Below are 24633 nucleotides of genomic sequence, written 5' to 3' on the forward strand. Positions count from 1 at the left end.
GTAAAAATGAATGCACGCACACACACACACACACACACACACACACACACACACACACACACAGACACCGACCCACACACACACACACACACACACACACACACACACCGACACACACCGACACACACCGACACACACACACACACTGGATTATGAGTCCACTTCGTCCGTCTTCATTTACCTCCTCAGAGAGGTCAAGTTCTCACACAACGCTATTGTTCAATTAAATAACCTTCGTCAATGTCTCTCCATGTCCCCACAGCGGTGAAGTTTGGCCGTATGTCCAAGAAGCAGAGAGACAGCCTGTATGCTGAGGTCCAGAAGCACCGTCTCCAGCAGGCCCAGCAGCTGCAGAGAGACCACCATCCCCAGAACCCGGGGGAGGTCGAGCCTCTCTCTCCCCACTACGGTCTCACCGACCTCCCGGAAGACCTGGAGGTCGGGTACATGGAGGAAAACAGCCCTGGGGGGGGTAACGGCCCAGCCTCCAAGGGGGGCTCTGACTCGGGAGGAGTGGGGGGGTTCTACCTGGACATTCAGCCGTCTCCTGATCAGTCTGGTCTGGATATTAACGGTATAAAACCGGAGCCTCTTTGTGATTATGGTTCCAACCAGGGTTTCTTCCCCTACTGTTCCTTCACCAACGGAGAGACATCTCCCACAGTATCTATGGCTGAGCTAGGTGAGTGGAGAGAGGGGGAGGGAGGGAGAGAGGGAGGGAGAGACGTCTCCCACAGTATCTATGGCTGAGCTATGTGAGTGGAGAGAGGGGGAGGGAGAGAGAGAGGGAGGGAGAGACGTCTCCCACAGTATCTATGGCTGAGCTAGGTGAGTGGAGAGAGGGGGAGGGAGGGAGAGAGGGAGGGAGAGACGTCTCCCACAGTATCTATGGCTGAGCTAGGTGAGTGGAGAGAGGGGGGAGGGAGGGAGAGAGGGAGGGAGAGACGTCTCCCACAGTATCTATGGCTGAGCTAGGTGAGTGGAGAGAGGGGGAGGGAGGGAGAGAGGGAGGGAGAGACGTCTCCCACAGTATCTATGGCTGAGCTAGGTGAGTGGAGAGAGGGGGAGGGAGGGAGGGAGGGAGGGAGGGAGAGACGTCTCCCACAGTATCTATGGCTGAGCTAGGTGAGTGGAGGGAGGGAGGGAGGGAGGGGGAGGGAGGGAGGGAGGGAGGGAGGAGAGAGGGAGGGAGGGAGGGAGGGAGGGAGGGAGGGAGAGGGAGAGACGTCTCCCACAGTATCTATGGCTGAGCTAGGTGAGTGGGAGAGAGGGGGAGGGAGGGAGAGAGGGAGGGAGAGACGTCTCCCACAGTATCTATGGCTGAGCTAGGTGAGTGGAGGGAGGGAGGGAGGGAGGGAGGGAGAGGGAGGGAGAGAGAGAGGGAGGGAGGGAGGGAGGGAGGGAGGGAGGGAGGGAGGGAGGGAGGGAGGGAGGGAGGGAGGGAGGGAGGGAGGGAGAGAGAGAGAGACGTCTCCCACAGTATCTATGGCTGAGCTAGGTGAGTGGAGAGAGGGGAGGGAGGGAGGGGGAGGGAGGGAGGGAGGGAGGGAGGGAGGGAGGGAGGGAGGGAGGGAGGGAGGGAGGGAGGGAGGGAGGGAGGGAGGGAGGGAGGGAGGGAGGGAAAGGATGAGGTAAGGTTTGGGATGGGAGGGTGGGAGGGAGGAAGGGAAGGGATGAGGTAAGATGTGGGATGGGGGAGGCAGGGAGGGATGAGGTAAGGTTTGGAAGGGAGGGAGGGGTAAAGAGGGAGACAACAAGAAGAACGAGAGAGGGATATAGAGAGGTAAAGAAAGAGAAAGGATGGAGCGAACAGAGAGCACAACCGTGGGGCAAAACAAAGGTGGTTTAAAATAGCAGGAGGCTGCAAACTCATCTTCAGAGCTCATTAGAACATAGTCTGGTTAATTAGCATTGTGTTAATTAGCTCCTATTGGGAACCAAAGGGGCACATGTTCAGGGAAATCAGTGATGTTCTTCTTCAAACAAAACTATTTCTCATTGTATCCTCTTCCCCTTCACTGTAGGAAATATGTCCCTTTGTTTTATGTTAAATGATTGTATGAACATATGAACATATGTAGTATTCTCTATTGTAGATCAACCAGCACCAACATAGTGGACAGAATAGTAAAAAATACTGTCTGGGTCAATACCAGAATAGGAAAATACTGTCTGGGTCATGACAGAATAGTGAAATACTGTCTGGGTCAATACCAGAGTAGTAAAATACTGTCTGGGTCAATACCAGAGTAGTAAAATAATGTCTGGGTCAATACCAGAATAGGAAAATACTGTCTGGGTCAATACCAGAATAGTAAAATACTGTCTGGGTCAATACCAGAGTAGTAAAATACTGTCTGGGTCAATACCAGAATAGGAAAATACTGTCTGGGTCAATACCAGAATAGTAAAATACTGTCTGGGTCAATACCAGAATAGTAAAATACTGTCTGGGTCAATACCAGAGTAGTAAAATACTGTCTGGGTCAATACCAGAATAGGAAAATACTGTCTGGGTCAATACCAGAATAGTAAAATACTGTCTGGGTCAATACCAGAATAGTAAAATACTGTCTGGGTCAATACCAGAATAGTAAAATACTGTCTGGGTCAATACCAGAGTAGTAAAATACTGTCTGGGTCATGACAGAATAGTAAAATACTGTCTGGGTCATACCAGAATAGTAAAATACTGTCTGGGTCAATACCAGAATAGTACAATACTGTCTGGGTCAATACCAGAATAGTAAAATACTGTCTGGGTCAATACCAGAATAGTACAATACTGTCTGGGTCAATACCAGAATAGTAAAATCGTTTGGAATCGTTTGGAATCGATTGGAATACTCGGACCAAAGCGCAGCGCGATATGGGTTCCACATATTAATTTGAGTGAAACGCACAAAACAAGAACGAACAAACGAAACGTGATGCAAATGAAGTGATCACAGGCAACAACACATAAACAAGATCCCACAAAACACTGTGGGGAAATGGCTAAATATGATCCACAATCAGAGGCAATGATAAACAGCTGCCTCTGATTGGGAACCATACCAGGTCAACATAGAAATAAAAACTAGAACACAACATTGACATAGATATACTAGATCACGCCCTAGTGACACTGGGTCATACCAGAATAGTAAATACTGTCTGGGTCATGGTTAGAGATGATCAACCTCCACTAACAGTATGGAATAGTAAAATACTGTCTGGGTCATGGTTAGAGATGATCAACCACCTCTAACAGTATAGAATAGTAAAATACTGTGTGGGTCATGGTTAGAGATGATCAACCACCTCTAACAGTATAGAATAGTAAAATACTGTCTGAGTCATGGTTAGAGATGATCAACCTCCACTAACAGTATAGAATAGTAAAATACTGTCTGGGTCATGGTTAGAGATGATCAACCTCCACTAACAGTATAGAATAGTAAAATACTGTCTGGGTCATGGTTAGAGATGATCAACCACCTCTAACAGTATAGAATAGTAAAATACTGTCTGGGTCATGGTTAGAGATGATCAACCTCCACTAACAGTATAGAATAGTAAAATACTGTCTGGGTCATGGTTAGAGATGATCAACCACCTCTAACAGTATAGAATAGTAAAATACTGTCTGTGTCATGGTTAGAGATGATCAACCACCTCCAACAGTATAGAATAGTAAAATACTGTCTGTGTCATGATTAGAGATGATCAACCTCCACTAACAGTATAGAATAGTAAAATACTGTCTGGGTCATGGTTAGAGATGATCAACTACCTCTAACAGTATAGAATAGTAAAATACTGTCTGGGTCATGGTTAGAGATGATCAACCACCTCTAACAGTATAGAATAGTAAAATACTGTCTGGGTCATGGTTAGAGATGATCAACCACCTCTAACAGTATAGAATAGTAAAATACTGTCTGGGTCATGGTTAGAGATGTTCAACCACCTCTAACAGTATAGAATAGTAAAATACTGTCTGGGTCATGGTTAGAGATGTTCAACCACCTCTAACAGTATAGAATAGTAAAATACTGTCTGGGTCATGGTTAGAGATGATCACCTCCACCGTCACTAACAGTATAGAATAGTAAAATACTGTCTGGGTCATGGTTAGAGATGATCAACCACATCTAACAGTATAGAATAGTAAAATACTGTCTGGGTCATGGTTAGAGATGTTCAACCACCTCTAACAGTATAGAATAGTAAAATACTGTCTGGGTCATGGTTAGAGATGTTCAACCACCTCTAACAGTATAGAATAGTAAAATACTGTCTGGGTCATGGTTAGAGATGATCAACCTCCACTAACAGTATAGAATAGTAAAATACTGTCTGGGTCATGGTTAGAGATGATCAACCACCTCTAACAGTATAGAATAGTAAAATACTGTCTGGGTCATGGTTAGAGATGATCAACCTCCACTAACAGTATAGAATAGTAAAATACTGTCTGGGTCATGGTTAGAGATGATCAACCACCTCTAACAGTATAGAATAGTAAAATACTGTCTGGGTCATGGTTAGAGATGTTCAACCACCTCTAACAGTATAGAATAGTAAAATACTGTCTGGGTCATGGTTAGAGATGATCAACCTCCACCGTCACTAACAGTATAGAATAGTAAAATACTGTCTGGGTCATGGTTAGAGATGATCAACCACCTCTAACAGTTATAGAATAGTAAAATACTGTCTGGGTCATGGTTAGAGATGATCAACCTCCACTAACAGTATAGAATAGTAACATACTGTCTGGGTCATGGTTAGAGATGATCAACCACCTCTAACAGTATAGAATAGTAAAATACTGTCTGGGTCATGGTTAGAGATGATCAACCTCCACTAACAGTATAGAATAGTAAAATACTGTCTGGGTCATGGTTAGAGATGATCAACCACCTCTAACAGTATAGAATAGCAGAACAGTAGGGTCGGAAGAATTTCCCTTTATTGAAACAATGTTGCTGTGTTGTTACACATGTGAGCTCTGCCTAAATGCTGACCCATATTCTACCCTTTTCCCCCTGCTGGGCAGAGCCAAGAAAAGCCAAGGCCAAATGTGCTGGAAAGAACCATGTAAAAAAAACACAAAAAGAACAGACCATTCAGTATAGTTCAGGTCGGCACCATAATGTGAAAAGGATTCCACTGTGGTCTATCCAGCTCTTGAAGTTGTCCTTGACCAATCGTGGTCCAGCTCTTGACGTTGTCCTTGACCAATCGTGGTCCAGCTCTTGACGTTGTCCTGGACCAATCGTGGTCCAGCTCTTGACGTTGTCCTGGACCAATCGTGGTCCAGCTCTTGACGTTGTCCTTGACCAATCGTGGTCCAGCTCTTGACCTTGTCCTGGACCAGTCGTGTTCCAGCTCTTGACGTTGTCCTTGACCAATCGTGGTCCAGCTCCAGCTCTTGATGACCTTGTCCTGGACCAGTCGTGTTCCAGCTCTTGACGTTGTCCTTGACCAATCGTGGTCCAGCTCTTGACGTTGTCCTGGACCAGTCGTGTTCCAGCTCTTGACGTTGTCCTTGACCAATCGTGGTCCAGCTCTTGACGTTGTCCTGGACCAATCGTGGTCCAGCTCTTGACGTTGTCCTGGACCAATCGTGGTCCAGCTCTTGACGTTGTCCTGGACCAATTGTGGTCCAGCTCTTGACCTTGTCCTGCTGTTCTCTCCTGTAGAACACCTAGGCCAGAACATCTCCAAGTCCCACCAGGAGACGTGTCAGTACCTGAGGGAGGAGCTACAGAGCATGACCTGGCAGGCCTTCCTCCAGGAGGAGATAGAGACCTACCAGACGAAGGTAACAATACACACTACCTAGGACACTACCTAGTACACTACACACTACCTAGTACACTACCTAGTACACTACACACTACCTAGTACACTACACACTACCTAGTACACTACCTAGTGCACTACCTAGTACACTACCTATAGTACACTACATACTACCTAGTACACTACCTAGTACACTACAGACTACCTAGTACATACCTAGTGCACTACCTAGTACACTACCTATAGTACACTACATACTACCTAGTACACTACCTAGTACATTACACACTACCTAGTACACTCAAAATCAAATCAAATCAAATCAAATTTATTTATATAGCCCTTCGTACATCAGCTGATATCTCAAAGTGCTGTACAGAGACCCAGCCTAAAACCCCAAACAGCAAGCAATGCAGGTGTAGAAGCACGGTGGCTAGGAAAAACTCCCTAGAAAGGCCAAAACCTAGGAAGAAACCTAGAGAGGAACCAGGCTATGTGGGGTGGCCAGTCCTCTTCTGGCTGTGCCGGGTGGAGATTATAACAGAACATGGCCAAGATGTTCAAATGTTCATAAATGACCAGCATGGTCGAATAATAATAAGGCAGAACAGTTGAAACTGGAGCAGCAGCACAGTCAGGTGGAAGTTGAAACTGGAGCAGCAGCATGGCCAGGTGGACTGGGGACAGCAAGGAGTCATCATGTCAGGTAGTCCTGGAGCTCAGGTCCTAGGGCTCAGGTCCTCCGAGAGAGAGAAAGAAAGAGAGAAGGAGAGAATTAGAGAACGCACACTTAGATTCACACAGGACACCGAATAGGACAGGAGAAGTACTCCAAATATAACAAACTGACCCCAGCCCCCCGACACATAAACTACTGCAGCATAAATACTGGAGGCTGAGACAGGAGGGGTCAGGAGACACTGTCAGGAGACACTACACTAGCTATAGTACACTACACACTACCTAGTTCACTACCTAGTGCACTACCTAGTACACTACCTATAGTACACTACAGACTACCTAGTACACTACATAGTGCACTACACACTGCCTAGTGTACTACCTAGTACACTACACACTACCTAGTACACTACCTAGTACACTACAGACTACCTAGTACACTACATAGTGCACTACCTAGTACACCACCTATAGTACACTACATACTACCTAGTACACTACCTAGTACACTACCTAGTACACTACACACTACCTAGTACACTAGCTATAGTACACTACACACTACCTAGTTCACTACCTAGTACACTACCTATAGTACACTACAGACTACCTAGTACACTACATAGTGCACTACACACTACCTAGTGCACTACCTAGTACACTACCTAGTGCACTACCTAGTACACTACACACTACCTAGGACACTACCTAGTACACTACACACTACCTTGTACACTACCTAGTACGATACACACTACCTAGTACACAACCTAGTACGATACACACTACACACTACCTAGTACACTACCTAGTACACTACACACTACCAAGTACACTACTTTTGTTCTCATAGTCCTTTGTCACCCCCTCTTCTTCTTTCTTTCTCTCTCTCTCTCTCTCTCTCTCGCTCTCTCTCTCTCTCTCGCTCTCTCTGTCTCTCTCTCGCTCTCTCTCTCTCTCTCTCTCTCTCTCTCTCTCTCTCTGTCTCTCTCTCTCTCTCTCTCTCGCTCTCTCTCTCTCTCTCGCTCTCTCTGTCTCTCACTCTCTCTCTCTCTCTCTCTCTCTCTCTCTCTCTCTCTTTGTCTCTCTCTCTCTCTCTCTCACTCTCTCTCTCTCTCTGTCTCTCTCTCTTTGTCTCTCGCTCACTCTCTCTCTGTCCCTCTCTCTCTATCTCTCTCTCTCTCTCTCTCTCTCTCTGTCTCTCTCTGTCTCTCTCTCTATGTCCCTCTCTCTCTGATACTAGCATCAACAATTATGCCTCTTTTAACATTGTTGTTGTTGTTGTTTATGTCAGCCGGAGGAGGTGATGTGGCAGCTGTGTGCCATCAAGATAACGGAGGCCATCCAGTACGTGGTGGAGTTCGCCAAGCGCATCGACGGCTTCATGGAGCTCTGTCAGAACGACCAGATAGTGTTGCTCAAAGCAGGTAGACAAGATGATGGAACGTCTCGTAATGACATCACAATGATCAACCCCCAATCTATGTCCTGTCTACTTATATAAGAAACCCCCAATCTATGTCCTGTCTACTTATATAAGAAAGCCCCAATCTATGTCCTGTCTACTTATATAAGAAACCCCCAATCTATGTCCTGTCTACTTATATAAGAAACCCCCAATCTATGTCCTGTCTACTTATATAAGAAACCCCCAATCTATGTACTGTCTACTTATATAAGAAACCCCCAATCTATCTACTGTCTACTGGTATAAGAAACCCCCAATCTATGTACTGTCTACTTATATAAGAAACCCCCAATCTATGTCCTGTCTACTTATATAAGAAACCCCCAATCTATGTACTGTCTACTTATATAAGAAACCCCCAATCTATCTACTGTCTACTTATATAAGAAACCCCCAATCTATGTCCTGTCTACTTATATAAGAAACCCCCAATCTATGTACTATCTACTTATATAAGAAACCCCCAATCTATGTACTGTCTACTTATATAAGAAACCCCCAATCTATGTCCTGTCTACTTACATAAGAAACCCCCAATCTATGTACTGTCTACTTATATAAGAAACCCCCAATCTATGTCCTGTCTACTTATATAAGAAACCCCCAATCCATGCTGTCCACAACCTGTTGTGTTGATATTGTGTTGTCTTCACAACATAAAGTAATGCTGAGGTTGTCTCTCTGACCTGTAGTGATGGTTGTGTTGTTGTTGTCTCTCTGACCAGTAGTGATGGTTGTGTTATGTTGTCTCTCTGACCTGTAGTGATGGTTGTGTTGTTGTTGTCTCTCTGACCAGTAGTGATGGTTGTGTTATGTTGTCTCTCTGACCAGTAGTGATGGTTGTGTTGTTGTTGTCTCTCTGACCAGTAGTGATGGTTGTGTTATGTTGTCTCTCTGACCTGTAGTGATGGTTGTGTTATGTTGTCTCTCTGACCAGTAGTGATGGTTGTGTTGTTGTTGTCTCTCTGACCTGTAGTGATGGTTGTGTTGTCTCTCTGACCTGTAGTGATGGTTGTGTTGTTGTTGTCTCTCTGACCTGTAGTGATGGTTGTGTTGTGTTGTCTCTCTGTAGTGATGGTTGTGTTGTTGTCGTCTCTCTGTAGTGATGGTTGTGTTGTTGTCGTCTCTCTGTAGTGATGGTTGTGTTGTATTGTCTCTCTGACCTGTAGTTATGGTTGTGTTGTTGTCGTCTCTCTGACATGTAGTGATGGTTGTGTTGTTGTCGTCTCTCTGTAGTGATGGTTGTGTTGTTGTTGTCTCTCCTCAGGGTCTCTTGAGGTGGTGTTCATCAGGATGTGTCGTGCCTTTGACTCTCAGAACAGCACCGTCTACTTTGATGGGAAGTACGCTGGGACCGACGTCTTCAAAGCGTTAGGTGAGTCAGAATGCAACCCAGCGAATCACGTTCATCCCCTTTCAAAGCGTTAGGTGAGTCAGAATACAACCCAGCGAATCACGTTCATCCACTTCAATCTGTAGTTGAGGTTCAGACGTTTCAGAACCATCGATTTAATAGGAGAGGAAGTTGTTCATTAGTATTAGGGACTGTTTTGGACCACCTCTGACTGAATGTCTGGGCCACTAGGGTATGGACTGGAGTGAATGAATGGACCACCTCTGACTGAATGGCTGGGCCCTACTAGGATATGGACTGGACTGACTGAATGGCTGGGCCACTAGGATATGGACTGGACTGACTGAATGGCTGGGCCACTAGGGTATGGACTGGACTGACTGAATGGACCACCTCTGACTGAATGGCTGGGCCACTAGGATATGACTGGGCTGACTGAATGGACCACCTCTGACTGAATGGCTGGGCCACTAGGATATGGACTGGACTGACTGAATGGACCACCTCTGACTGAATGGCTGGGCCACTAGGATATGGACTGGACTGACTGAATGGCTGGGCCACTAGGGTATGGACTCGACTGACTGAATGGCTGGGCCACTAGGATATGGACTGGGCTGACTGAATGGACCACCTCTGACTGAATGGCTGGGCCACTAGGATATGGACTCGACTAACTGAATGGCTGGGCCACTAGGATATGGACTGGACTGACTGAATGGCTGGGCCACTAGGATATGGACTGGACTGACTGAATGGCTGGGCCACTAGGATATGGACTGGACTGACTGAATTGCTGGGCCACTAGGATATGGACTGGACTGACTGAATGGACCACCTCTGACTGAATGGCTGGGCCACTAGGATATGGACTGGACTGACTGAATGGCTGGGCCACTAGGATATGGACTGGACTGACTGAATGGCTGGGCCACTAGGATATGGACTGGACTGACTGAATGGCTGGGCCACTAGGATATGGACTGGACTGACTGAATGGACCACCTCTGACTGAATGGCTGGGCCACTAGGATATGGACTGGACTGACTGAATGGCTGGGCCACTAGGATATGGACTGGGCTGACTGAATGGCTGGGCCACTAGGATATGGACTGGACTGACTGAATGGCTGGGCCACTAGGATATGGACTGGGCTGACTGAATGGCTGGGCCACTAGGATATGGACTGGACTGACTGAATGGCTGGGCCACTAGGATATGGACTGGACTGACTGAATGGCTGGGCCACTAGGATATGGACTGGGCTGACTGAATGGCTGGGCCACTAGGATATGGACTGGACTGACTGAATGGCTGGGCCACTAGGATATGGACTGGACTGACTGAATGGCTGGGCCACTAGGATATGGATTGGACTGACTGAACTCCAAAGCAATGCATGCCAGGTGACGTCTGTTCAGATCATGATGTCCTGCTCTGTGTCCTGTGTTGTTGTGATATTTGACACATAACTACTCCTGTCTCTCTGTGTGTCTGACAGACTGTGATGTTCTGACCCACATAACTACTCCTGTCTCTCTGTGTGTCTGACAGACTGTCTCTCTGTTGTTCTGATGTTCTGACCCACATAACTACTCCTGTCTCTCTGTGTGTCTGACAGACTGTGATGTTCTGACCCACATAACTACTCCTGTCTCTCTCTGTGTGTTCTGACAGACTGACAGACTGTGTTCTGACCCACATAACTACTCCTGTCTCTCTGTGTGTCTGACAGACTGTGTTGTTCTGGTCCACATAACTACTCCTGTCTCTCTGTGTGTCTGACAGACTGTGATGTTCTGACTCCTGTCTCTCCACATAACATAACTACTCCTGTCTCTCTGTGTGTCTGACAGACTGTGTTGTTCTGATCCACATAACTACTCCTGTCTCTCTGTGTGTCTGACAGACTGTGATGTTCTGACCCACATAACTACTCCTGTCTCTCTGTGTGTCTGACAGACTGTGTTGTTCTGGTCCACATAACTACTCCTGTCTCTCTGTGTGTCTGACAGACTGTGATGTTCTGACCCACATAACTACTCCTGTCTCTCTGTGTGTCTGACAGACTGTGTTGTTCTGGTCCACATAACTACTCCTGTCTCTCTGTGTGTCTGACAGACTGTGATGTTCTGACCCACATAACTACTCCTGTCTCTCTGTGTGTCTGACAGACTGTGTTGTTCTGGTCCACATAACTTCTCCTCTCTCTCTCTCTGTGTGTGTGTCTGACAGGTTGTGACGATCTGATTCGCTTAGTCTTTGAGTTTGGGAAGAGTATGTCTGTCATCCATCTCTCTGAGGAGGAGATCGCTCTCTTCTCAGCGTACGTCCTGATGTCTGCAGGTAGGCACGATGCTGTCACGTTCACGACGCAACGTTGCGAGCACATATCTTCTACAATCACATAACACACACACACACACACACACACACACACACACACACACACACACACACACAGCTATTCCCCCTTGTGGCAGTCCGAGAGCATCTCTGGGTGTTATTATTTATACAACGCTGCATCGTTTAACTGATGGTGCGTGTAGATCGGACGTGGCTTCAGGAGAAGGTGAAGGTAGAGAAGCTGCAACAGAAGATCCAGCTGGCTCTCCAACATGTCCTTCAGAAGAACGGCAGAGAGGACGTGGTTCTCACTAAGGTATTTGTTAGTTATTTATTTCACCTTGATTTAACCAGGTAGACCAGATCACCTTTATTTAACCAGGTAGGCCAGATCACCTTTATTTAACCAGGTAGGCCAGATCACCTTTATTTAACCAGGTAGGCCAGATCACCTTTATTTAACCAGGTAGGCCAGATCACCTTTATTTAACCAGGTAGGCCAGATCACCTTTATTTAACCAGGTAGACCAGATCACCGTTATTTAACCAGGTACCAGATCACCTTTATTTTAACCAGGTTATTTAACCAGGACCAGATCACCTTTATTTAACCAGGTTCACCGTTATTTTAGGCCAGATCACCTTTATTTAACCAGGTAGACCAGATCACCTTTATTTAACCAGGTAGACCAGATCACCGTTATTTAACCAGGTAGGCCAGATCACCTTTATTTAACCAGGTAACCAGATCACCTTTATTTAACCAGGTAGGCCAGATCACCTTTATTTAACCAGGTAGACCAGATCACCGTTATTTAACCAGACCAGATCACCTTTATTTAACCAGGTAGGCCAGATCACCGTTATTTAATTTATTTAACCAGGTAGACCAGATCACCTTTATTTAACCAGGTAGGCCAGATCACCTTTATTTAACCAGGTAGACCAGATCACCTTTATTTAACCAGGTAGGCCAGATCACCGTTATTTAACCAGGTAGGCCAGATCACCTTTATTTAACCAGGTAACCAGGTTATTTAACCAGGTAGGCCAGATCACCTTTATTTAACCAGGTAGACCAGATACCGTTATTTAACCAGGTAGACCAGATCACCTTTATTTAACCAGGTCACCTTTATTTAACCAGACCAGATCACCTTTATTTAACCAGGTAGGCCAGATCACCTTTATTTAACCAGGTAGGCCAGATCACCTTTATTTAACCAGGTAGACCAGATCACCGTTATTTAACCAGGTAGGCCAGATCACCTTTATTTAACCAGGTAGACCAGATCACCATTTAACCAGGTAGGCCAGATCACCTTTATTTAACCAGGTAGACCAGATCACCGTTATTTAACCAGGTAGGCCAGATCACCTTTATTTAACCAGGTAGGCCAGTTGAGAACAAGTTCTCATTTACAACCTTTGCCAGATCACCTTTATTTAACCAGGTAGACCAGCCAAGATAACCAAAGATCACCTTTATTTAAAACAGTTGAGAACAAGTTCTCATTTACACTAACAAGATAAACAAAACACAGAGTTACACAGAGTTACACATGGAGTAAAACAAACATACAGTCAATAATACAGTAGAAACAAGTCTATATACAATGTGAGCAAATGAGGTGAGAAGGGAGGTAAAGGCAAAAAAAGGCCATGGTGGCAAAGTAAATACAATATAGCAATTAAAACACTGGAATTGTAGATTTGCAGTGGAAGAATGTGCAAAGTAGAGATAGAAATAATGGAGAGTGCAAATGAGCAAAATAAATAACACACATAACACACACCCACACGCACATACAATATATGCAATTGCTGTACACCAGGATTGGGGTCAATTTCCTTTTCAATTCCAGTCAATGCAGAAAGTAAACCAAATTCCAATTCCACATTTTCCTAACATTGGAAATTCCCTTTCTGAAATGACAATGAAAGAGCCCAACTCTGCTTTACAGGGTAGCCTAGTGGTTAGAGCGTTGGACTAGTAACCAGCAGGTAGACTAGTGGTTAGAGTGTTGGACTAGTAACCAGCAGGTAGCCTAGTGGTTAGAGCGTTGGACTAGTAACCAGCAGGTAGCCTAGTGGTTAGAGCGTTGGATTAGTAAGCAGCAGGTAGCCTAGTGGTTAGAGCGTTGGACTAGTAACCAGCAGGTAGTCTAGTGGTTAGAGTGTTGGACTAGTAACCAGCAGGTAGCCTAGTGGTTAGAGTGTTGGGCCAGTAACCAGCAGGTAGCCTAGTGGTTAGAGCGTTGGACTAGTAACCAGCAGGTAGTCTAGTGGTTAGAGTGTTGGGCCAGTAACCAGCAGGTAGCCTAGTGGTTAGAGCGTTGGACTAGTAACCAGCAGGTAGTCTAGTGGTTAGAGTGTTGGGCTAGTAACCAGCTGGTAGCCTAGTGGTTAGAATGTTGGACTAGTAACCAGCAGGTAGTCTAGTGGTTAGAGTGTTGGACTAGTAACCAGCAGGTAGCCTAGTGGTCGAGTGTTGGACTAGTAACCAGCAGGTAGCCTAGTGGTTAGAGCGTTGGACTAGTAACCAGCAGGTAGCCTAGTGGTTGTGTTGGACTAGTAACCAGCAGGTAGCCTAGTGTTTTGGGTAACCAGCAGGTAGCCTAGTGGTTAGAGCGTTGGACTAGTAACCAGCAGGTAGCCTAGTGGTTAGCCTAGTGGTTAGAATGTTGGACTAGTAACCAGCAGGTAGCCTAGTGTTTAGAGCGTTGGACTAGTAACCAGCTAGTGGTTCGAGTGTTGGACTAGTAACCAGCAGGTAGCCTAGTGTTTAGAGCGTTGGACTAGGTAGCCTAGTGGTTAGAGCGTTGGACCAGTAACCAGCAGGTAGACTAGTGGTTAGAGTGTTGGACCAGTAACCAGCAGGTAGCCTATTGGTTAGGTAGAGTTGGACTAGTAACCAGCAGCACTGTGATGTAACATCTAGACCTACGCTAACTCACTGTGACCAGGCTAGTAAAGTATAGATCAGGGACCAGGCTAGTAAAGTCTAGATCTGGGGCGGCAGGGTAGCCTAGTGGTTAGAGTGTTGGACTAGTAACCAGCAGGTAGCCTAGTGGTTAGATTCTTGGACTAGTAACCAGCAGGTAGCCTAGTGGTTAGAGTGTTGGACTAGTAACCAGCAGGTAGCCTAGTGGTTAGAGCGTTGGATTGGTAGCCTAGTGGTTAGGTAGCCTAGTGGTTAGAGCGTTGGACTAGTAACCAGCAGGTAGTCTAGTGGTTAGAGTGTTGGACTAGTAACCAGCAGGTAGCCTAGTGGTTAGAGTAACCAGCAGGTAGCCTAGTGGTTAGAGCGTTGGACTAGTAACCAGCAGGTAGTCTAGTGGTTAGAGTGTTGGGCTAGTAACCATAGCCTAGTGGTTAGAATGTTACTAGTAACCAGCAGGTAGCCTAGTGGTTAGACCAGGCTAGTAACCAGCAGGTAGTCTAGTGGTTAGAGTGTTGGTAGGTAGCCTAGATCAGGGACCAGTGTTGGCTAGGTAAGTGGTTAGAGTGTTTAGAGCGTTCTAGCAGGTAGCCTGGGGGTTGGACTAGTAACCAGCAGGTAGCCTAGTGGTTAGAGTGTTGGACTAGTAACCAAAAGGTTGCTAGAGTGGCAGGGTAGCCTAGTGGTTAAGTGTTGGACCCAAAAGGTTGCAAGTTCAAACCCCCAAGTACAAATCTGTTGTCCTGACCAGGACACTGGGAAATGTGAAAGTCCTGTCTGTCTGTCAGAATGTGACCAAGCAGTCCTGAATCTCAATAACCTCACTCTCTGTCTCTCTGTCTGTCTCTCTCTATCTAAAATCATTATTTTAGTCATTTTGGGGTTTACTGCCAGGTCCCAGGTCTGGCAGTACTGCTCTAGCAGGTCCAGGCTCTGTGCTGTGGTTGACAGCAGGTATAGGTCATCTGCGAAGAGTAGGCATTTAACCTCTGAATTGTGGAGACTAACACCAGGGGCTGAGGGTTTTCTAGAATAGTGGCCAATTCGTTGATGTAAATATTGAAGAGTGCAGGGCTCAGATTACAACCCTGACGAAGGCCCCACCCCTGGTTACAGAATTCTGTTATTTTCTTGCCAATTTTAATTCTGTACATATTTCCTGTATACATTGATCTAATTATGTCATATGTTTTACCCCCTACACAACTTTTCAAACTTTGTAGAACAGTCCTGTCTGCCAAATAGAATCAACTGCTTTTTGGAAGTCGATAAAGCAAGCGTATATTTTGGTATTATTTTGGTGGACATATTTATCTATCAGGGTGTGTAGGGTGTAAATATGATCAGTTGTGCGATGTTTTGGTATAAATCCAATTTGGCTTTTACTCAAGACATTGTTCTTATTAACTTCATTGGGATAGTTGGCAGTATTTTCACGTCCGGATGAAAAGCGTGTCCAAAGTAAACTGCCTGCTACTCAGGCCTAGAAACTAAGATATGCATATTATTAGTAGATTTGGATAGAAAACACTCTGAAGTTTCTAAAACTGTTTGAATGATGTCTGTGAGTATAACATAACTTATTTGGAAGGCGAAACCCCAAGGACAAACCATTCAGATTTTCTTTCATTTCAATCTTCTTCTTTTCTTTTTTTTTGAGGTCAATCTCAATTCAGATTTCACTTGCTTGCAGTTCCTATCGTTTCCACTGGATGTCAACAGTCTTTAGAAATTGGTTGAAGTTTTCCCTTTGAGAAATGAAGAGGTAGTTAGAGGGAAGTGTACTCTTTGTGAGAGGCGTGTGACCTGAAAAGCTCCACTTTGATTTCTTCCGGTATGGAACACAGTTTATCACGTCTTAAATTGTATCGATTATTTACGATAAAAAAATACCTAAAGTTGTATCAGGAAAGTTGTTTGAAATGTTTGGACAAAGATTACAGGTAACTTTTGAGATATTTTGTAGTCATGTCGCGCGTGTTGGAACCGGTGTTTTTCTGAATCAAACGCGCCAAATAAATGGACATTTTGGATAAAAATTGACGGAATTAAACGAACAAAAGGACCATTTGTGATGTTTATGGGACATATTGGAGTGCCAACAGAGGAAGATCTTCAAAGGTAAGGCATGAAACATATCTTTATTTCTGCGATTTGTGTCGCGCCTGGCGGGTTGAAATATGATTGTCTGTGTTTGTTTGCTGGGGTGCCGTACTCAGATAATAGCATGGTCTGCTTTCACCGTAAAGCCTTTTTGAACTCTGACAAGTTGGCTGGATTCACAAAAGTGTAGTTTTAATTTGGTGTATTGCATGTGTGATTTCTTGAAAGTTACATTTTTATAGTAATATATTTGAATTTGGCGCTCTGCATTTTCTCTGGATGTTTGCCAGGTGCTACCGTCCCACCTATCCCAGTTAAGGAAGTTTAGAACTCTTACATTTATAATACAACAGAAAACCTTCCCCAGGTTACTGTTCACACAAATGCCTCTGGAATTGTTAGGGTCAAATTTGTCTCCGTTTTTAAAGATTGGGGTTATGAGTCCTTGATTCCAGATGTCAGCGAAATAACCTACACTCAGGATCAAATTAAACAGTTTTAATATAGCCAATTGAAATTTTGCACTAGTGAGTTTGAGCATCTCATTTAGGATGCCATCAAGTCCGCATGCTTTTTTAAATTTAAGAGCCTGAAGTTTCTTATAGAGCTCCTGGTCAGTAACTGGGAAGTCCAGTGGATTTTGATTGTCCTTTATAGCTTTTTTCTAATCCATTCTCTCTCTCTCCCTCTCTCTCTCTCTCTCTGTCTCTGTCTCGCTCTCTCTCTCTCTGTCTCTCTCTTTGTGTGTGTCTCTCTCTCTCTGTCTCTCTTGCTCTCGCTCTGTCTCTCTCTCTCTGTCTGTCTGTCTCTCTCTGTCCCCCCCCTCTCTCTCTCTGTCTCTCTCTCTCTGTCTCTCCCTCTCTCTCTGTCTCTCCCTCTCTCTCTCTCTCTGTCTCTCCCTCTCTCTCTGTCTCTCCCTCTCTCTCTGTCTCTCCCCTCTCTCTGTCTCTCCCTCTCTCTCTCTCTCTCTCTCTCCAGTTGATATGCAAAGTGTCGACCCTGCGGGCATTAGTCAGCCGGCACACAGAGAAGCTGACGGCCTTCAAAGCAACCTACCCAGACATTGTCCAAGCCCACTTCCCTCCACTATACAGGGAGCTGTTTGGCTCAGACTTTGAACAGGGCTCCATGTCCATAGACGGCTAGCCGAAGACCCCGTCGGTAACCTACCGTACGGTATCTGCCCTGTACTGTAGTTTACGTCATGGAGCCAGCGTTGATCTTTGGGAGTCATAGAGACACGTTGAATGAGAGACACTCAGACAGTGCCTTGGTCCTGGCCCTAACTTGCTCTTACCTGGACAGACACCCGACATTTCTCTGTTCATGTTCGTCTGTCTTCTCCTCTGTGTCCTCCTGGATCATGAGTTGGTTGGGAGGTTTCTTTGAGGAAAAAAACATTCAAGCACTTAGAAAACCAACAGTCTTTCCTCTCAAAACAACAAACCTATTGGGATGGGGAGTGGATTTAGTCACAACACTTACCTGTGGACAACGATGTGATGGAGAGAGGATTTAGTCACAACCCTTACCTGTGGACAACGATGTGATGGGGAGAGGATTTAGTCACAACCCTTACCTATGAACAACGATGTGATGGGGAGTGGATTTAGTCACAACCCTTACCTATGAACAACGATGTGATGGGGAGAGGATTTAGTCACAACCCTTACCTATGAACAACGATGTGATGGGGAGTGGATTTAGTCACAACCCTTACCTATGAACAACGATGTGATGGGGAGTGGATTTAGTCACAACCCTTACCTATGAACAACGATGTGATGGGGAGGTGGTGTAGTCACCCTTACCTATGGTTAACATCACCTTCAAAGCCATGTGATCAACCTTCACAACAGGAAGAGGATTTAGTCACACACACAACAATAACAGGGTTCTGTCCCAGATTTAGTCACCCTATTACCTGCCCAGTGACACTACTTGTAAGAAGTGGATCTGGTTAAAAGTAGTACCTATGGACAATATGGGATGGGGAGGACAAGATGGGAAGGTGTCCCATTCCACCCTTTCCGGTTAACATCACCTTCAAAGCCATCTGAAATATTCAACCTTCACAACAGGTTGAGGAAGTCACCACCACAACAATAACAGGGTTCTGTGAAAAGTGCACCCTATTAATGAATGCAGTGCACTACTTGTAATGAATGAAGTGGATCTGGTTAAAAGTAGTGCCCTGTATAGGAATAGGGTGCCTGTTCTGAGTTAATGAATCAAGGTGTCCCATTCCACCTCTTTCCAATGTCCTACAGGGTGTTACCATGCTCATAATAAGTACATACTATATTGAGAAATGAATCAATGTTTTACAATCTATTTGTGTTGTAGCCTGTACCTCTCCCATTTGTTCCAATTGACGAGCCCCTTTTACTGACACCTGTGTCTGAGTTAATGAATGAATCGTGTATTGTCCACACCTGTCTGAGTTAATGAATGAATAGTGTATTGTCCACACCTGTCTGAGTTAATGAATGAATAGTGTATTGTCCACACCTGTCTGAGTTAATGAATGAATAGTGTATCGTCCACACCTGTCTCTGAGTTAATGAATGAATAGTGTATTGTCCACACCTGTGTCTGAGTTAATTGATGAATAGTGTATTGTCCACACCTGTCTCTGAGTTAATTGATGAATAGTGTATCGTCCACACCTGTGTCTGAGTTAATGAATGAATCGTGTATTGTCGACACCTGTCTCTGAGTTAATTGATGAATAGTGTATTGTCCACACCTGTGTCTGAGTTAATGAATGAATAGTGTATTGTCCACACCTGTGTCTGAGTTAATGAATGAATAGTGTATTGTCCACACCTGTGTCTGAGTTAATGAATGAATAGTGTATTGTCCACACCTGTCTCTGAGTTAATGAAATACTGGAGATATGATCCATTCAATAAGCAATAGTCCATTTCCACCCTCACAATCTTCTATCAAAACATTTAACTTCTTTATTGTGAAAATGATTATGTTTATCTACTCTTCTGAAATCATCTGCATTTCCTGTGATTTGATTGGTCTACCTCCCGTGATGGTGACCAATGCCCTCCCACTGTTCTACCTTGGCCACTGTACCGTGGTGAAACAGGAAGTTAGTGGGTCTTTGTATCGACTGAGAGAGGCTTATACCACAGTAGATAGATGTCAGGTCTGAGAGACACCCTGAAACACAGAGTCACGAAGCTCAGCTCAGCTTACGCCCTTTTAATCCTCTGTTGGGGCGAGGAGCACAATCTGTCATGGAGACACACACACACACACACACACACACACACACACACACACACACACACACACACACACACACACACACACACACACACACACACACACACACACACACGTGTTGAACATGAAAGACACCACTGAAGCCATGAATAGAACCAGATCCCCTGTTGTTTCTCTCTGACCTGTGTTGTTAAGGCCAGGCCATGTGTCAGGTGTTATGCCCAGCGAGGGGCAAGGCCAGGCCGTGTGCCAGGTGTTATGCCCAGCGAGGGGCAAGGCCAGGCCGTGTGCCAGGTGTTATGCCCAGCGAGGGGCAAGGCCAGGCCGTGTGCCAGGTGTTATGCCCAGCGAGGGGCAAGGCCAGGCCGTGTGCCAGGTGTTATGCCCAGCGAGGGGCAAGGCCAGGCCGTGTGCCAGGTGTTATGCCCAGCGAGGGGCAAGGCCAGGCCGTGTGCCAGGTGTTATACCCAGCCAGGTGTTATGCCCAGCGGGGCAAGGCCAGGCCGTGTGCCAGGTGTTATGCCCAGCGAGGGGCAAGGCCAGGCCGTGTGCCAGGTGTTATACCCAGCGAGGGGCAAGGCCAGGCCGTGTGCCAGGTGTTATGCCCAGCGAGGGGCAAGGCCAGGCCGTGTGCCAGGTGTTATGCCCAGCGAGGGGCAAGGCCAGGCCGTGTGCCAGGTGTTATGCCCAGCGAGGGGCAAGGCCAGGCCGTGTGCCAGGTGTTATACCCAGCGAGGGGCAAGGCCAGGCCGTGTGCCAGGTGTTATGCCCAGCGAGGGGCAAGGCCAGGCCGTGTGCCAGGTGTTATGCCCAGCGAGGGGCAAGGCCAGGCCGTGTGCCAGGTGTTATGCCCAGCAGGTGTTATGCCCAGGGGCAAGGCCAGGCCGTGTGCCAGGTGTTATACCCAGCGAGGGGCAAGGCCAGGCCGTGTGCCAGGTGTTATGCCCAGCGAGGGGCAAGGCCAGGCCGTGTGCCAGGTGTTATGCCCAGCGAGGGGCAAGGCCAGGCCGTGTGCCAGGTGTTATGCCCAGCGAGGGGCAAGGCCAGGCCGTGTGCCAGGTGTTTTGCCCAGCGAGGGGCAAGGCCAGGCCGTGTGCCAAGTGTTATGCCCAGCGAGGGGCAAGGCCAGGCCGTGTGCCAGGTGTTATGCCCAGCGAGGGGCAAGGCCAGGCTGTGTGCCAGGTGTTATGCCCAGTGAGGGGCAAGGCCAGGCCGTGTGCCAGGTGTTATGCCCAGCGAGGGGCAAGGCCAGGCTGTGTGCCAGGTGTTATGCCCAGCGGCCGTGTGCCAGGGAAAGGCCAGGCCGTGTGCCAGGTGTTATGCCCAGCGAGGGGCAAGGCCACACTCACAACACTCACTTCTTTTTTTTTAAAAACTTTTTTTTTTTTTTTTGTTGCCTGAAATGACATCTAACTTCCTGTAGCTCAGGACCTGAAGCAAGGATATGCATATTCTTCATACCATTACAAAGGAAACACTTTGAAGTCTCAAAGAAGCTGTTTCCCTCCTCTATTAAAGAGCACCGCGAGTTGAGACACGGGACGTTGAGATGGAAACTGAGATTTAATAACAGCACCTGATTTTTTAAAAAAAAAGGCTTTTATTCTGAGGGAGGGAGGACCTGTTGGTCCCGCCATTAAAGAGACGGTCAACGGTCAGACCGAACCCTTAAATAACGCCAGAGCTGTGAAAATAGATTTAAAGCTGTTCAATCTAATGGCTATCTAGTAGCGCCATCTATTGACCGCAGAAAGTATAGCACCAAGTAATGTCTATTTTAATGGTTGTGTCTGTCAGAAACCGAATTCCATCCTTCCTTTGGCTTGTTTCCTATTGTCTTAATCATACCAGTATGTCTGGAGGGGTAGACGATGGTGACCCTTCCCACTTCCTCACCTAGCGAAGGTTTATTTCAATCAATGAAGAGAGATCATATGATGTAGTTAATCAAGTCTTGTCGTTGAGATATAGCCTCAACAAGAGACAGAGACGGGCTACAGAAGAAAGAGAGGAGTGTTCATCAGATGACATGTTGTTGTTGTTGTTGTTGTTGTTGTTTGTCTTCACATCTCCTGACAGAAATGTGGTGAAATCCTGTTCTCTGTGCCGTTATATAGAGGCTTTCATCATGTGGTCTGTCCAACACAGTGATAAGAGCTGTGTGTCTCGCTGGCTGATTCACGCTCTTTCACTTCTGAATCCCCCCCTCTGTTCTATCGCTTTTAATAAATCATCCATTCTGGTTCTGTAATGGAATGCCAGTTGTAAATAAATCATCCATTCTGGTTCTGGAATGGAATGTCAGTTGTAAATAAATCATCCATTCTGGTTCTGTAATGGAATGCCAGTTGTAAATAAATCATCCATTCTGGTTCTGGAATGGAATGCCAGTTGTAAATAAATCATCCATTCTGGTTCTGTAATGGAATGCCAGTTGTAAATAAATCATCCATTCTGGTTCTGTAATGGAATGCCAGTTGTAAATAAATCATCCATTCTGGTTCTGTAATGGAATGCCAGTTGTAAATAAATCATCCATTCTGGTTCTGTAATGGAATGCCAGTTGTAAATAAATCATCCATTCTGGTTCTGGAATGGAATGTCAGTTGATTCCATCAGTATATTCGGTCGTACTTATTTGTAAAATGGCAGAAACTCTCAGCCTCTTACTTCTAAACGTTTTATTTTTAATTGAAATCTACAGTCCGGGCTAAACGTCATCCGAAGCAATGCTTGCACTATCTAAACCCACCTGGTTCCCACTGGGTATGATGCCGTGTTGATGAACACTCAGGGACAATAGGAACTACATGATCAGAGGTAATATATAAGTAATATTATCTTAAATAAATCATGATCTTCACGAAGAAAATACAGGGTTGTTGTTTTAGTAGAACGCTGTTTGTTTTGTTGCTTCAGGGCTCAGCACTGAATCTGTAGCACTGAAGATTCACGCTTTACCAGGATTTACATTTAAGGGCCATGTTCCTGCAGTTTGTCAGAGGGCCAATATGACGAGGATCTTCAGCGCTACGGATTGAATCCATCCCTCTCTTCAGTTGGTTCGTTACAGTGGCCCCTCTTAAACATGTCCCGCCGTTGTGTTTACACCTACTGTGTGTGTGTGTGTGTGTGTGTGTGTGTGTGTGTACATCTATGTGGCTACATAATATTGTTGTATTAGACACCCCAGGTTTTATTAGTGAAGGATATCGTGGTCAGTTGGAGAGGCTTTATTAGTGAAGGATATCGTGGTCAACTAGAGAGGTTTTATTAGTGAAGGATATCGTGGTCAACTAGAGAGGTTTTATTAGTGAAGGATATCGTGATCAACTAGAGAGGTTTTATTAGTGAAGGATATCGTGGTCAACTAGAGAGGTTTTATTAGTGAAGGATATCAGTTGGAGAGGTTTATTAGTGAAGGATATCGTGGTCAACTAGAGAGGTTTTATTAGTGAAGGATATCGTGGTCAACTAGAGAGGTTTTATTAGTGAAGGATGTCGTGATCAACTAGAGGTTTTATTAGTGAAGGATATCGTGGTCAACTAGAGAGGTTTTATTAGTGAAGGATATCGTGGTCAGTTGGAGAGGTTTATTAGTGAAGGATATCGTGGTCAGTTGGAGAGGCTTTATTAGTGAAGGATATCGTTGTCAGTTGGAGAGGTTTATTAGTGAAGGATATTGTGATCAACTAGAGAGGTTTTATTAGTGAAGGATATCGTGGTCAACTAGAGAGGTTTTATTAGTGAAGGATATCGTGGTCAACTAGAGAGGTTTTATTAGTGAAGGATATCGTGGTCAACTAGAGAGGTTTTATTAGTGAAGGATATCGTGGTCAACTAGAGAGGTTTTATTAGTGAAGGATATCGTGGTCAACTAGAGAGGTTTTATTAGTGAAGGATATCGTGGTCAACTAGAGAGGTTTTATTAGTGAAGGATATCGTGATCAACTAGAGAGGTTTTATTAGTGAAGGATAACATGGTCAACTAGAGAGGTTTCTCAGTATTATCCTCCCTTGTTTTCTTCTCCTCCTTTCTGACATTTTCCCACTCAGTCCATCTCACCACGTCTCTATTTTGACAGTAGACTCTCCAAAGCACTGTAGTCAAACTGCATTTCTCAAATCTAATGGAAGTACCTTCAGCCATAACCGAATGTTGAGCAAGGTTTTAATGAAATATCAATGTTGTATTTTTTAATCTTGTGTAGAGTCTTAAATATTGCATGTCGTTTTATTAGTAAATTCAACTAGAGAGGTTTTATTAGTGAAATCGTTTTATTTCACTAGAGAGGTTTTATTAGTGAAGGATATCGTGGTCAACTAGAGAGGTTTTATTGACTGGTCAGTTTTTATTTTTTTTAGTTCTCTTCTATAATCTGAAATCTGTGTTTTAGTGTCACGTTTATGTATGACTACTTCTGTTCTCTACTTCTGTTTTATTTCATCTCACTAGAGAGGTTTTATTAGTGAAGGATATTGATCAACTAGAGAGGTTTTATTAGTGAAGGATAAATGGTCAACTAGGTTTCTCAGTATTATCCTCCCTTGTTTTCTTCTCCTCCTTTCTGAGTCCATCTACTCTATTTTGACAGAATTACCTATCAAAGAATTACCTATAGAATGTTAGCAATAATAATATCAATGTTGTATTTTTTACTTGTGTAGAGTCTTAAATATTGCATGTCGATAAATTCTAATCG

General features: G+C 45.2%; 2 protein-coding genes and 1 long non-coding RNA gene across 5 annotated transcripts in view; all 3 read left to right on the forward strand.

The window, feature by feature from the left end:
* LOC121845313 (nuclear receptor ROR-alpha A-like) overlaps window positions 1-18563 on the forward strand; it is a 63821-nt gene extending 45258 nt beyond the window's left edge. The window contains exons 4-11 of one of the 3 annotated variants that reach the window (XM_042316413.1): window positions 263-682; window positions 5691-5812; window positions 7769-7901; window positions 9210-9317; window positions 11533-11643; window positions 11847-11959; window positions 17666-18479; window positions 18551-18563. In XM_042316413.1, the coding sequence (XP_042172347.1) occupies window positions 263-682; window positions 5691-5812; window positions 7769-7901; window positions 9210-9317; window positions 11533-11643; window positions 11847-11959; window positions 17666-17833 (1175 nt within the window). In that variant the 3' untranslated portion in view covers window positions 17834-18479; window positions 18551-18563. The remainder of the gene's footprint in view (window positions 1-262; window positions 683-5690; window positions 5813-7768; window positions 7902-9209; window positions 9318-11532; window positions 11644-11846; window positions 11960-17665; window positions 18480-18550) is intronic. The other 2 variants (XM_042316414.1, XM_042316415.1) reach the window with 2 other exon arrangements.
* Window positions 18564-18923: 360 nt separating this feature from the next.
* LOC121845312 (delta-actitoxin-Amc1a-like) lies at window positions 18924-21128 on the forward strand. Its single transcript, XM_042316411.1, has 3 exons — window positions 18924-20388; window positions 20486-20772; window positions 20826-21128. Exons 1-3 carry the CDS (start codon window positions 20148-20150, stop codon window positions 21126-21128), a joined length of 831 nt encoding a protein of 276 aa, XP_042172345.1. The 5' UTR covers window positions 18924-20147.
* A 412-nt stretch (window positions 21129-21540) lies between these two features.
* On the forward strand, window positions 21541-24432 carry LOC121845314. The gene is made up of 4 exons (XR_006082515.1): window positions 21541-23308; window positions 23376-23926; window positions 24225-24261; window positions 24391-24432. It is a non-coding gene; the product is annotated as an uncharacterized LOC121845314 (long non-coding RNA).
* Window positions 24433-24633: the final 201 nt, after the last annotated feature.

The sequence above is a fragment of the Oncorhynchus tshawytscha genome, unplaced genomic scaffold, assembly GCF_018296145.1.
Source record: "Oncorhynchus tshawytscha isolate Ot180627B unplaced genomic scaffold, Otsh_v2.0 Un_contig_2057_pilon_pilon, whole genome shotgun sequence".
In the NCBI taxonomy this organism is placed as follows: Eukaryota; Metazoa; Chordata; class Actinopteri; order Salmoniformes; family Salmonidae; genus Oncorhynchus; species Oncorhynchus tshawytscha.